This window comes from Trichomonas vaginalis, chromosome I, assembly GCF_026262505.1.
Source record: "Trichomonas vaginalis G3 chromosome I, whole genome shotgun sequence".
NCBI lineage: Eukaryota > Parabasalia > Trichomonadida > Trichomonadidae > Trichomonas > Trichomonas vaginalis.
The window spans coordinates 21,460,237-21,475,527 of NC_067203.1; the positions used below are offsets into that span (position 1 = coordinate 21,460,237).

At 30.6% G+C, this 15,291-nt stretch overlaps 4 protein-coding genes and 2 pseudogenes across 6 annotated transcripts, besides 2 other annotated features; 4 read left to right on the top strand and 2 right to left on the bottom strand.

Annotated features, from left to right (window-relative positions):
• Nucleotides 1-127: 127 nt before the first annotated feature.
• TVAGG3_1025590 (uncharacterized protein) lies at nucleotides 128-433 on the bottom strand (the record flags this gene model as incomplete). The annotated part of the gene is made up of 1 exon (XM_001303140.1): nucleotides 128-433. One exon carries the CDS (start codon nucleotides 431-433, stop codon nucleotides 128-130), a length of 306 nt encoding a protein of 101 aa, XP_001303141.1.
• A 1,058-nt stretch (nucleotides 434-1,491) lies between these two features.
• On the top strand, nucleotides 1,492-2,393 carry TVAGG3_1025600 (uncharacterized protein; the record flags this gene model as incomplete). Its single annotated transcript, XM_001303141.2, has 1 exon — nucleotides 1,497-1,709. The coding sequence occupies one exon, from the start codon at nucleotides 1,497-1,499 to the stop codon at nucleotides 1,707-1,709; it is 213 nt and encodes a 70-aa protein (XP_001303142.1).
• A 931-nt stretch (nucleotides 2,394-3,324) lies between these two features.
• TVAGG3_1025610 (protein serine/threonine kinase protein) lies at nucleotides 3,325-4,275 on the top strand (the record flags this gene model as incomplete). Its single annotated transcript, XM_001303142.1, has 1 exon — nucleotides 3,325-4,275. The coding sequence occupies one exon, from the start codon at nucleotides 3,325-3,327 to the stop codon at nucleotides 4,273-4,275; it is 951 nt and encodes a 316-aa protein (XP_001303143.1).
• A 23-nt stretch (nucleotides 4,276-4,298) lies between these two features.
• TVAGG3_1025620 (protein serine/threonine kinase protein) lies at nucleotides 4,299-5,642 on the bottom strand (the record flags this gene model as incomplete). The annotated part of the gene is made up of 1 exon (XM_001303143.1): nucleotides 4,687-5,628. One exon carries the CDS (start codon nucleotides 5,626-5,628, stop codon nucleotides 4,687-4,689), a length of 942 nt encoding a protein of 313 aa, XP_001303144.1.
• A 2,731-nt stretch (nucleotides 5,643-8,373) lies between these two features.
• Nucleotides 8,374-8,421: a mobile genetic element.
• Nucleotides 8,422-11,260: 2,839 nt separating this feature from the next.
• Nucleotides 11,261-12,116, top strand: TVAGG3_1025640 (annotated as a pseudogene). Its single transcript has one exon. A coding segment is annotated over exon 1 (856 nt).
• A 117-nt stretch (nucleotides 12,117-12,233) lies between these two features.
• On the top strand, nucleotides 12,234-13,204 carry TVAGG3_1025650 (annotated as a pseudogene). The gene has a single exon. A coding segment is annotated over exon 1 (971 nt).
• A 351-nt stretch (nucleotides 13,205-13,555) lies between these two features.
• Nucleotides 13,556-15,291: part of a mobile genetic element that runs on past the window's edge.

Here is a 15,291-nt window from a genome sequence, read left to right on the forward strand (position 1 = left end):
ATGTGGAATTTTAACTGAAAATCTTTGTATATGCAGTTGAGATTGTATAGTTTTGAAGATATACTACAACCTGTATACGGGAGTATTAAAAATAAAAGGGATGTTTCCAAGACTTCCTTTTTTTATTCTAAAGTAAAAAAGCGAATTCTTTTTTGTAAGGATTCTCTGAAGCAGCGAACGCTCCGTCGAGTTCATCGATGCGCTCCAGTATTGTATTTAGATCGTTTTCAAGATTCAACATCTCTGGTGATTTTTCGTGCCTTTCTGCAGTAACTCCTAACATTGTAGGTGACTCAAGACCTGATTGACTTTCGGAAGAATAATCGAAATTATCGCTGTAAAACTCTTCGTCTTCTTGACTTGATATGCAAGCATATGTATTTTCTAGTCTTTCTATGACGCTATTTAATCTCATTAAAGCTCTTGACGACATGAATAAAACCTGAACAGTTTATTCATTCAGCGCATCAATTGACACTTTTGAAGCAAGGGATGATCAAGGAAACGCGGTTTTGAGGAAAACGCCGAGAGTTATTGATTTAATTAGAGAAGTCTATTGTATCCATACCATTGATATTTGTAAAATTATGCTTAATGTCTAAAAACTTCTTTGAATGAGGGTATTAGTTAATATTCAAACAATTTGAATGGTTTGAAATGTATATATGATGTGATTATTATCAAATGTTTTGATATGAAGCAATAATCGATAGAAATATAATCAAAATGATTTTTTACATTGAAGAAAAGAAATTTAAATGATAACGTTAATATTAATGTAAATATTTAGAGAAAAATATCGATATTAAATTTTGAAATTTTTCCAAAATTTGAAGAAAAATCAAGAAAGAAAATATGTAGAGATTAATTGTTAAATTCAAGTTTTCAAAAAAATTTTGGAAAAAATCGGAAAGACATTGCGGTACCTACATCAGACGAAACACTAAAATTACTAAGAATTTTACGTTCTCTTCGATTTTTCGAATTGGCGAAATCAAAAAGTTGATATTTTCAAAACATTTCTTGTAAGACAATGATATATGTAACACATCAATAAATTTTTTCATAATGAATTTGACTAAATCTCGTAAATTGAACTTGGATAAATCGGTGAAAAAATGTTGATTAAAAAAGTATCGTATAATAGATCATATGCAAAATAACACGTCGGAATTTCGGTTATTTTGAAAAGAAACTTTTTAAATAGTTTATTTTTGGCTGTCAAAAAATCTAAGATATTCATAATATTTTTAATAAATATATTAAATGGAATTATATATACTAAAATCATTCTATCGTCTTAACTCTTTTGTGAGCTTAATATAAAGTGAAAAAGGTAAACAATTTTGATTAATTATGATTTACAAAATTATTCTATGCATTAATTTATAAATCCATAAATCACTCACAATTTTTCCAATGGACAACTGGCCACTAGATTCTGAGAAATTGAGAGACACATCCAAATTTATAAATCAGTTCATTTTTAAACAAAGATGTTCGGCTACAACAACCTCCTCCGTGAAGCAGAGTTCGATGACCTCCTTTACGCTAACATTCAGTTACCATCACACCGTTCAGAAGAGGATTTCGAAGAACAATCCCTTGACAGCGCTGCCTCTTCATTTGTTGATGATTTCCCAACACAGGCCGAAGTAGACTCAGAAAGACCAGTCGAAGAGCTTACAAACTCTCCATATTTTGTTTAAGAAATTTTTATTGTATTAATCTATCATTCTCGATTCTTAATCTACTGTAAATAAACAAACTATCTATTAAAATTGCTATCTATTTAAAAATATATAATTTTTTAAATTAAATCAAATCCATAAAACTCCTAACGTTCTCATTTGTTAGGAAAACTCTTATTTCTTCCAAGTTTTACACATTAATTAATAATACTTCTCAATAATTATAAAATGAATTTTTCGATTTTATTCTTACATAATTTATCATTCAAATTTAACTTAGAATAAGGGTTTCGTTTTGCGAAAAAAACGTACAATACGCAATTTCGCTAAAAAACATTTAGCTAGCAATTTCGACCTTTGACTCCACTCAAGACGTCACTTTTTTAATTTTGCGGTATCATATTTTTGGAAAATCTTTATGAATATTATATAAAAAGTCTCTTTAATATCTATATTTCATATTTTTATCGATTTTTAAAGTTTTTGCGAAAAGTATTCAATTATTTTTGCTATTTGGTCGGGTAAATGTCAGATTTGCGACATTTTCTGATATGATATTCAGATTCTACGTTGATAATAATGCTTATAGAACCCTCTTGCTATTGTGTCAAAATTGCGAAACCGATAGCAAAAATATCTCGCAATATCAAAATTGAGATATTGAGTGAATTATGCATTATAGAGATTAAAAATCTGATTTGTGAAAACATCTCATCAGTTTCTAGCTAATTCAAAAATCTTTACTATCTTATTCGATTAAAATGAAAAGGGAATAGTTTCATTATGCTTTAAATGACAGCCTTATAATATAATCATAGTTTTCGCTCAATATGCAGCATTTTTTTTTTCGAAATCTATGGTCAATATCCTAAATACTGATTGCTTTGCATTCATATCTCTTACATTTTCTATACCCATATCACTATTCATTGCTATTCCTATCTTTTTCATTTTTGTTTGTTTCTCATAATTTCTCAAAAAACATGATAACTTGATATTTGTAAATATCATACTTTATAACGTAAATAAGAACTTGACCTATTAAGAAAAGCAGTAATGAAAAGAAAATCTGAAATTCATAAAAATTACAAGTTTCTGATGACAATTAGCTTAATTAAACCAGGTACAAGATTATATAATTGTATTTTATATCCAATTATCCATATAATATCTTATCCAGAAAAAAAAACTTGATCAATACCAAATGATTTTTTAACTAGTAAATAAAGTATTTTCTTTACACACACATTGTATATCATAGTTTTTTTTTTTTTTGGTTTCGCAAAACATCCAAAAACAAACATGCTATAAAAGTGACAATTTTAGCAAAACGAAACCCTTACTAAAATAAAGATATAACCATTTCACAAGGAGAGAATTCAATTTTTTGTTAACCGCGTAAAATCATAAAGGATTGTAATTTTGTTTATTATATTATTCTCCTATTGTTTTTCAAAATATTTTATATAAATTCACAATATTCTTTTCAATTCCTCTCAATACACTTTTGATAATCTGTAAAATCATGTTGGTAAAATTATAATGCATGATATGTTCGCAGCAAATTTCATTAAGTTTCTTAATAAAATTTATGAGGATTGAAATTTTTGAATAGGTGGCTCATTTTGTTATAATGAATAACAGTGAAATTGAGTTCTTCCAGCAACATGGCTTGACATTCAGAAATGTCATAGGGGAAGGCTCATTTGGAAAACTCTTTCTTGTTTATTCATCCCATTATGATCAATGTTTTGCATTGAAGAAGATACCACAACTTTCATTCCATGAGAATGAAATCGAGTGCTTAAAGCATATCTGCCAGAAGAACATCATTAATCTATATAACTATTATAGATTTGATGGTCATGTTTATTTGCTGATGGAATATTGTCCAAATGACTTGAATTTATTAATACATCAAGACAAGGAGATTGATCCAGAGTTACTTAGAGTTTATATTTATGATATTCTTCAGGCAATCAAGACCTGCCATGATAACAACATTGCTCACCAGGATATCAAGCCAAGCAACTTCTTAATTGATAAGTATGGTAGAATCAAGGTATGCGACTTTGGTTTGTCTAATATCTATGAGGATAATCCAACCTGCAACACATTTAAAGGCACTATGCTTTTCATGGCTCCAGAACTCTTCAGAAAGAAGGAATATAATGCCATGAAAGCTGATATATGGGCCCTTGGAGTCACATTCTTCTGCATGGCAACCAAGACATATCCATTTTACTGCACAAATAAACAAAATTACATCAAGATTCTGAACACAGGAATCTTCCCTCACTATAAAGTTGCAAGTCCATCGCTTAGGGAAGTGATTATCCACTGTTTGGATTTAAATCCAGAGACAAGAGCAACAGTTGACGAACTCTTAAAGTTAGCATATTTTGACCAAATGAGATATCATAACCCATTAGAAACAAAAGATATCGGAAAAACTCAATCCCTCAATGCAATAATTTTTAAACCACTGTTGAAGAGATCAATGAAATTAACAGAGAGAAGTACAGTCACATCGTTAAGAAAGAAGATCCCCATCGAATTACTCAAGCATTCGAGTGTATATTAATTATGTAAAATTTGTTTGTATATTCCATGAATTTGATTCTTATTTTTCTTTTCCTTTTGAATACGAAAATTACTCTTGGCGCACTTAACATCTGTATTGATAGTGTATTAGTTTTTTATTGAAAGATCTCCTTAATTTCAACTTCAACCTCAAAACAATACGATCTCAAGAAACTTGATGTATTGAAATCTCAAAAAGAAAAACGTTTTAGTTATGAAGTCAACATGATAATTTTATTGAATTTGAGGAGAAATATAAATATTTTTCAATAATTTATATTATTCAGAGTCTCCATCCGTAATTTACATTTATACAAACAAAATCATAGGTAAAGGCTGAGATAAAACTAGTCTGTGATCCGAAAATATGAAATAATCTCAAGATCAGTTCCGGCAAAGGTCAAATTATTAATCATCTCTTGGTATTAAGCAGGGATTTTGGTCTAAGTCTCTTACTGGAGACAAATGAGTGCTTGTTATCGAATATAGATTTTTCTGAACTTGCGTTTGGTTTCAAGATCAATTTGCAATGGTTTGTAGAAGCAATTGCATGGATACCAACACCTTTAATGGAATTACTGGCGAAATAAGGCATTGCCAATATTTCTTCACAGGTTGGACGTTGTGATGGATCCACCTGGAGGCATTTCATAATGATTCTTCTAAGATTAGGATTCTTTACAGCGAAGATTGGGTAGTTACCATTGTCAATTAGCTTCAAAATGAGATCGGGATGTGATGCAATAAATGGATACGTTTTTGTTGCCATATAGAACATGGTTACACCAAGAGACCAAATATCAGCTTTTATTGGATTATACTCTGTTCTTCTAAGTTGTTCTGGGGCCATGAAAAATAGAGTTCCTTTATAAGATTTACTTAACGAATCTTCTTCATGAATCATTGAGAGACCAAAATCACATACTTTTACTCTTCCATACTTGTCCAAAAGGAAGTTTGAAGGCTTGATATCATTATGCGCGATTTTATAATCGTGACAAGCCTTTATTGAGAGAACCATTTCTTGAATGTACTTCCGGAGTTTTTCTGGTTCTATATCTTCATTTTCTTTTACATATTGATAGAGATCTGAAGGGCAATACTCCATCAATAAGAAAACATGTTCACCAAGTTCAAAATAGCTATAAAGTCTTACTATATTGTTATTATCAATGGACTGAAGCACATCAATTTCAGTACGGTTGAAGAACTTGGATTCTATTTTCTTCATTGCAAAATGCATTTTATATTGTTCGCTATAGACTAAGAATATTTCTCCGAAACCACCCACTGCAATGGATTGTTCAATATTCATTTTTTGCTGCTTGAAGAATTCAAGCTCGCTTGGGTTCATATATTAGATTTTACTTTGAAAAATTTAATCAAATAACTATTCAATTTTGTTTTTTAAATTTTTGTTGTGTAAAAATATTTAAATCGATAGTTGGTAATAGGAAAATGAATTCACAAATAATGTGAACGTTATAGTATCTCTGAAAAGCTATTGAGAGTTTTGATTAGGCTCAACCATTTATAAAAAAAGTTTGTTAAAATAATAGAAGTAATGTAATTACATGATTTTATAATTTGGTCGATGATTATAAAAAAGGAGAATTTTAATTATAACTAGATTGTAAGAAAAATACATTTCGTCTTTCTAAAAGATTTGAAAGAACTTTTGAAAAGATTCAAAGACGTTCACAAAAATTAATAAACCTCTAAATCAAGATTTTATTTGAACATTTTGAGAATAAAGCAATTCAATTATGAAGAGGGATTTGAATATGGTTAACTATATTCGGGAATAATTCATATTAATCATAGAAAGGTTATTAATCAGGTGTCAAATATATGGAGTTTACTAAAATAATTAATGAAGAAATATGCATTAATATTGGATAAGTAAGTTTTTACAATTCGATTATCTAACGTAAATGACTTTTGGATTTGAAAAAAATTGAATTTTATTCAAAATATTAATGAGAAAATAATGTAGGACATCATGTGTACATTCGAATTTTATAGAACATTTATGGTTCGATTATCTCATAGAGGTAGGGCAATGATAGAAAATTTTTGGAAAAAAAGTTCGGAGATCTTAAACGTATCATATTCCCTGCATGGTTTGGTATCTTCCGCCATGCGTTGTGCCAAACATATTGACACTTTCCAATAATTAATTTATGGTATGAGTCACAGAGTTAGATTATAAAAAGAAAGTAAATAATTGCAATTAGAAATCATATATGTCGGAAATCAAATGTTGATGAGCAGAAACCTTTTACTCATCATAAAAGAGATAAATCACTAAAGATTTGTATACATTAAAATTTGATATTTGGTGCTCGAAAACTGTCTGATGGGACTCCTCCAAAATGAACCAATCTATCGCTGAGGACCAAATTAGATGATGTGGATGGTGTATTCTCTAATTCTAACTTAGGAAGAATGGGAACAAAACGAATGACGACAACAACATGTCAAACATAGATTAAATATCTATGAATCAATAAAGTATACGTGCATTGAAGGTGATAACGATCACTTGAGGCTTATAACTCTTTGACTAAATTATGCAATAATTAATATAATCATTTTTATATTTTATACTGATAGTAATTAATATACTATCCTGCTTAATAAATGGTATGATCAAATTTGTTTGAAAATTTAATTATGTATATGAAACTATGTCTTCTATATAAAATCAAAATTTTCTAACGAACCTAGATTGAACCTTTATGAAAATCTATCATTTTTGTTAATTGAGTTAATATGAATCTTTTACATATGTATATATAGCATTGATAGCTTATATAATCATGGTTTATTCCATATTAACATATTTTTTCAGTTAAATTTGTTAATAATATCATGTAACAAATTAATTCAAGATTAGAATGTCTACAAAATGCTAACAAATAAGAACAAAATACGATTTCTCGACTTAAATTTTAATATGGAGTAGTTTTTCGTTTAAATCTAATTAAAAATGAATAAAAACTTATCTTGTACTATTTTCATTCAAGATTTTAATAATGTAAATCATGCATTTTCATAATTCAGTACAGTTCTTTTTAGAATTAAAGTTGATGAGGATGATATTTGTGATTTAAAATAATTTGTTAATGTTCACCTTTTATTCATCACCTTGTGGTATGCCCTAAAGCAATAGCATTATCAATTCTGCTGAATTGATCAACTCAAAATTCCAAAAAAAATTCAAAATTTCAAAAATGAAATTAAACAATTTGAATTTTCACATGAAAAAATCAATTTCGAAAAAAATTTGGAAAATCAAAGTATTTGATAATTAGTCAAATAATCAATTTACATCGTTTTTACTCATAAAAAACAACTAATTTTTGATTTTGATATCATATTTGATAAATACTCATTCCAGAGTTGACGTAATGTATTAATTATTGTTAGAGATATTGCTTTCGCAGCAAAATTCTTATTTCATGAAAGAAAAAAAAAAATGATTTTATTCCAACAAAAACAAGTAAACAGATGAATGGAAACGTACTATATTTCAAATGTAGTAATCAGCGTGTCGGCTTTTGTTTATCATGTCGAGTCAAAATGTATTAACTTGTAATAAGAAATATTCGAAGATTATATGAAGTATTGAGCATTCTTTGTAGAAATATTTGTAATTCATTACTAACATATATAATAAAGTTGTTTTTTTTTCCTTATTGCAATAATTTTGTCTGATTTTAATAACTTTTCATGTATACGAGTTGTGTGAATATGCATCATAATATGCGTAAATATACTTATTTGTGACGAATAATGTGGTTGCATAATGGAGGTGCTAAATTTTGATTTTTAATATGGGGCTTTGGTATGTATAATCATGTTCTTATCTCAACGTAGGAGTATTGGTGCAATATGATTAAAATTTACGAGGTTGATCTTAAATTGAATAATTCTGGAGTATAAATCACAATGCAGCTAATTCTATGTTAAAGATAGATACAGATTGTAGTAATCAATTAGGGAGTACAAATTTATTCTTTCATTTCTGTCGTATTGAGCAGAAAGGAAGAGATCATAACCCTAGGAAAAAAGCCCAAATTTGTCACTTTTCATAGTACGTTAAACTCAATTCGCTCGGCGAATGCCGAGCACACGTACTCATCATTCAACATAATATTCTCATTCTTTGGTTATTATAGTGCCAGACAACACAAGATTTCAAAGAATTACTTGAGTTTTCAATTAATCTTAATCCGATTTTAGATTTATCGAGAACTCCATCATCACAATCACATACTTCAGTGCGGTAACTACAATTATCCATATACAGAAGGAAGTTCTTTTCGAACAACTCATTTGGAGTCTGTTTTGGAAAGAACTTCTTTCTGTCCGACTTAATTTCATAGTTCCTGATCAACCAAAAGACAGAAACCACACACTATCTACTTAGGAAAGGAGTTCTTTCTAAATCTTCCTTAAATTGAGATTTTACGAGAGATAACCCTTCTATTGCACTTAAAAATGAACATTTTGATATCTTTAGTATCACACATGGTCATATATAGTATTTCATCTACATGAATACATTCATCTTTCGAAGTCTCTCATTAAATGGGAGGCTTCGAAAGATGAATCGTTTTATTCATACAACTTTAAATCTCGAACACATTTAGAGAGTGAGTATATCATTTTATTCTTGTTTTGAGTTTATTCTGATTCAAAATTGCAGTGAAAACAGAAGTTCACACATCATATCTGAATGTGAGCTCATCTATACTTATACGATCTCAATACCTCCACTCTAAGCATAAGAGGTGAAGTTATATAAAAATTATCAGATGCGTTGAAGTCTCAAAAGTATTGCCTGAATGCTTGTTTAATATTTGACCAAGTAGTTTCAATGAATAAATGTATTGTTTTTTATAATTTCGATTTATTTTTAGAAAATATTCAATATAAACCTTTATTGTGTTATTTACATCTCATAAATTCTCTGTCTAAATCATATAAAAGCGCGTTTTACCCCTATGAATCAAGAAATTCATTCAATATTCATGGTATATTTATTAAATTTATACGATTTACTAATAATCAATATTATATCCTCATAAATAGCAATATATTTTGGTAATCTATGATAATCATATACAATATTTGAAATCAAATTTTCATTAGTTTAGGTTCCTTGTTAATAGTAAACCATTATATTTATTACTAATAATAAAATCTATGTGTCGTATTGAAATTCAATAAAATTACTTATTCGGTCCAAAAAAACAAATTAGATAAAATTTTTCTTTTTTTATATAATTTTTGTTTTTCATTTTTCTCAAGATCCTAAGTTATGTTCTAACTTTTGACATCATATCCTATCATGCTAGGCTATATATTATAGCATATCCAAAAGGCAAGGAAATCTATCAGAGAAGCCTTTTTGACCTATCGTTGCCCTACCTCTTATCTCATTTCAAAATTATAAAAATTGAATATAGTTCTTTAAAAATTTCATCATTTTAAAGGAAATATATTATTAAGATATTTTTAATATTCGGAGAACGCTCAACCGCTAAATTTTTATAAGATCGAAATTCCAATTTTACTAATAGATATTTATTCTACAAAATTAAATTTAAATTAAAAAATAATTGAGTCTCATCACACTTTTCAATGCTCGATTTTTAAAAACTGTTTAAAAATGGAGCTTATATTGAAATAGTGTAGAGACTAAAAATTACCACAGACTATTTCAGAGGATTGAGTTGCCACTCAATCCTCTGAAAAGTCTGAGGTAATTTGCAAAAATTAAAAATAATTGAATTCAATTTTTTATACCGTTAATCGAATATATATATTTTCTATATTATTGAGTTCCTGATTATAAAATTTTATTTAAAGATTCAATTGTCAGCTTATATCGGCGCGCAGCGAAGCTGCGCGCCGATAGAACGCGCTATATATAATACAAACTTGCTGCACTTTTTTCGCCGTCTTTAATTAAATCAAATTAGCTATCTAAATTTCATATTTTTGTGACTTATTTTTGACTATTTTCGGTTGCAATTTTTAATCGTTTTTAAACTAATATCATATATCAATTTTAGTTATATTGTACTGTGGATTGATCCATTTAAATCGCCGAAAATTCAATGATCAAATAATTTCAATAATAAATCATGTTCAAAATTCGATTCTAAGCAGTTAATTTTATTCTTTATCCTATGAGATATCATGTTCAAAATATATGAATTAATTTCATAAATCGCTTCGAAATGCTGGACTGCTTGTTAATTATTTTATCAAACATTACTTTATTGATTATCTTCATCATATAACTTATTACATTCATTTTTTTAGATGAGCTCACTTGTTTTTAGATATCATATGATTTTTTATTCTGTTTTCCTAATGAACATTTTGACTAAATAGCTTTTAAATTGATATCCTTATCTCTCATATAATAGTAATCATAATCCATGAAAATAAAATTTTGTCATAGACTATTCTTTAATAATTTTTCATACATATAATTTCCTTCTGCAATTTTGAATAGTATTAATTATTATTTTAACTATTGTTCTGTCAAATGCTTAAAATATATTACTAATTACTGTTTATTTTTCCTCAATTGGAATATTTCTTATAAAGAGTTGGATTTATTGTATTTTTAAATGCATCTTGCCAACTATCCATATAGCTATAGAATTTGATAGAACTATAACTTTAAAAAGTCCAAAAGGCAAATTGATTTTGGAAAAATCCATAATATTTGTGGCATTTTAAAAATGTTTTCTCTGATTACCCCAACTATATTATCCATATGCATTTGAATTTAGCTTTAACTCTAATTATTGTTTGCAATTAAAACAAATGTGATTAATAAACAAATATAATGATAGCATTAAAAAAAAAAAAAAAAAAAAAGGTATTGGGGCTTCCAGGCGCGTTGCGCCCTCTAGCCCCGAAGATGTTTAGTATAAAACCGCTTTTTAACTTCACTTAAAATGCCACGTAAGCTACGTAAGAATATACGTAAGAGGAAGAGAGCATTGAAACATCCAATAGTAAAACTAACACCACAACAACAGTTGCAACAACAAATGCTGAATGACCCCACTATGTTGCAACAAATGTCAAGCAATCCTATGCTTTTAAACCGAGTTGTTGGTGCACAGAGTGGAGGTTTAAGAGCGGCACTTTTAGCGAAAATGGCAGGCTATGGTGGAGCTGCAGACGGAACAGCATATAACCCTCAAAGTCAAATGAATTTGAGTTCACTCAAAAATCAAATAACAGATGTCAAAAAGTCAAACATAGACATACAGAAGCAAATAAGTGAAAACGAAAAGAAACTAGAATATGACAGACACACAAAGAAACTCAATGAGTTAAACGTAGAGAAAAAGAAGAAAGAAGAACAACTGAAAGAACTAAGTACAGAGGAATATGCGAAAAAAGTGTCAGAAAAAGCAGCAGAAGTAGCAAAAATGGAACAAGATGTTGTAAATTTGAAAAACCATACTACTCGATATAAAGTACTGAAAGATGAAGAGATAAAACAAAAAGCCCTGAAGACATATATGGATAGCGATGAGTATAAAAAAGAAGTTGAAGCAACTGTAAAGGCAGAAAACTTTTACAGTTGCAAAACCAAACCGTACAGTATGAAAACTTAGCACAAGAAAGTAAAAATAACGACGCAGCCATGCAAAAGGCAATGAAAAGCGCAGAATATATAAAAGCTAACAATGACTGGTTAGATGCCCAAGCCAACGCCAAAGCAGCCCAGCTTATAGGGTCAATAAGGACAAAAATACAAGCGGATGAAGACAGTTCAAATGAACTTTAACAAATGCTGACTTTAAGAACGCCTTCGAAGCTCTTCATAGTAAGGTGAAACTAGTGAACGACTTCTCATCTGGAAAGAAACTGAAGTCTGAAGGTTTCGACAAAGAGTTAAAAGAAGTAGCACAAAATATGACGAAAATAACAGATGCAGCAACGAGACAGGCAGTTCAAAGTGCCTATGACGCCGTTAGAGCAACTGTTGTGAAAAGTCAAGAAAAAGAGTTACAACAGACCAAAACAGACCTAGTAAATGCTTTCTTAAAAACGAAAAGTCAGGTAGGACATTACGCTGCAGATGGAACATATGTGCCAGCTGGTGGAACTTATATACCAGCTGTTGGAATTTATATACCACCAAACCCTCCAAGAGAAGCACCTGCACCAGGACTACCTAAAACATTTACATCGTCACATGGACATAGACACAGGCATGCACCAAAACCAACACAACAACCAACACAACAACCAGCACAACAACCACCTCCACAACCAGCACAACAACCAACAGTTCAAAACCCTGCACAACAACCACCTCCACAACCAGCACAACAACCACCTCCACAACAACCACAAACAGAGCAAGGACATAAAAGAAGTAGAGAACAAGGAAACCAAGAATTCTTAAAAGGCTTAAGAAGACTATGGTTACCCCAGATAGTATTGACTTTAGTGACAGATATAAAGAAGCTATTAGAAAGTTCAAGGGAGGAAATACTGACCCGAACCTATTTAGCTTTATGGTTCAGCACCAAATGGGATATAATTTCAAACCTGGAAAATACAAGCTCGCTAAGGGATATGATTTAATAGCATATCATCCAAATGACATGACTGAATTTACTCCGAGATATTTGATGTCAGAGCTAAATGACAATTCAACTCCCGTCATGAAACGCGTAAAAAATAGAGACGGAACGAAAGAAGAAAGGTTTATGAGTCCGGATGACTTAGAAGGGAACTTGTTGAAAACGGTCTCGGAATATATGAAATGCCAGCAGATGAGGTACAAGAAAACTCACAGGAAGAACTAGTTCAGATACAACCAGACATGAAGAAATAGTTCAGCAACAACAGCTAGAAGAGCCTGAAGAAACGAACAAGTCACTCCTTTGGAAACTAACTTCACAGAACTAGATGAAGATTTGGAACAGCCGAAAAATCTTGACCCTCAACAGAGTATGCGGAGAATATGGAATATTTCCAAGAGTCTAAAAAAATTCGGCTGACATAGTAGAAGAATATCGAAAAATGTTTGCCGACATACAAAAGACTCCAACACCAGATGAAAATATTCAGCATAGAATGGAAGTACTGAAAGAAAATGTTAACAAATACAACAACCCTTTTTACTTACGAGCATTTAACGTTCAATCTTTGATGAACTCGGTGAAAATAAAAGGTTAAATTTCAAGAAAACATATAGAAATGAAACATTGTTTAAAGTTCATTCAGAACCTAACCAAGATGGAAACAAACCTACTTTTGTTTCTGCAGACGATGGAACTACAATGAGATGGGGTCATAAAGCTAATCCGGATAGGTGGTTCATAAACTTACAACCACAATTCCAAGAAGTTGTAGACGCAATGGAAGTCAATGGTGAACCAGATATAGCTGGTATTTTCAGCGCGGCTTAATGCCATTGAAAGATATGAAACATGCAGATATTTTGGACCAGTATGAAATGAACATGGCTGATGGAAATATAACACCTGACGTTCTAGAACATTTATCTCAAGAACTACACAGAACCATAGAGATGGTATATTTGGTGAAGAGTTTAGAAAGAAAGTTAGGGACAGAGAAGGAAGAGAACCTATTGTACATGACCTTGCAAACGAAAGTTTACAAAAATGTCATAAAAACTTACTTTGCAGACAATGAACTGAGAAGGGATGAATATTTAAGAAAACTCAAATGGACAGTACCAAATGAAATGTTAGTATTGAAAAACATGTTCCTTGACAAAATAAAACCAACTACAGAAATAAATGACGCAAGACTGAAAGATTGGGTAAAAGCTTTCCCATTCACAAAAGATATAGTTGGTAACATGGAAAGAAAACCAGAATGGCTACAAAAACATATATTTGGAAACGAGCTTATTCCATATGGACAGGCACTGTTTGAAGAGCTTGAACCGGAAACTCAGGAAAGAGTCATGCAAACAATACGCGAAGACTCAAATACAAACTATGACAAACTCTTTCTAGGATATAGGTTACCTGAGATGGGCGACCAGAGCCCAAAGGCAAAAAGGACATGGGAAATTTACAACATACTAGGTGAACATGAGGCAAAGATGCAACAACTTGAAGCAGAGGGCAAGTTACCAAAAGCGACACCAAAAGAAGAAGAGAAGAGTAGAACAAAGTGAAAGTAGTGAAGAAGTAACTTCATCTAGTGAAAGTAGTGGCAATGAAGAAAAAGAAGAGTTAAAAACTCAGTCAGGAAGAAAGTAAAGCTTGGTCCACGTGGGTTCTATTATGACATATAAATCCAAACTATTCTATATTTTTACCCATATGAAATGTACGCCGCTCAGAATATAACGCCAACAGTTTTGGATGCTATGAATGGAAATGTTCCGAATGGTATAACGAATGCGACAATGCCATTAGAAGGTCAGAAATAGTTCCTGGAACTTACGAATATACAACTGCTGTTTCTTATGGAAACGTAGGTGAGTTTGGAGAAGGTTCTTCAACAACAGTAGATATTGCTTGCGACAGGTTTCATATAATTTCTATTGACAACTCTTTCTTATACGTGGAACAAGACATTGAAATAAAACCATCTGCCAAGTTGTCTGACAAGAAAGGTTGCAATGGAATTTTCTATGTCGGATACCAATATGCTCCAGAAGTTTTCATGGGATATAAGATATATTCTAACTCTGACTTAGTTCAAACAGTAACATGGGCAAACTATGAATGGTTCGCTTTGAGAAACTCAGTACAACCACAAGCTAGAGAACAAACAGACCAGTATGCACTATTGAGAAAATAAGAAGACTTGACCCTAACGTTCCAGGAGTTTATGTTAACCTTTCTGGACAAACTGCAGCAGCAGTAACCAAAGTAAAATTGAAACTTAGAGTTCCTTTGTCATCTTTCCTCATCTTCAGGTTTTTAAGATACTTGCCAAACTGGGCAGGAAAAATTTCTATCGAACTTACTCCAAGCAA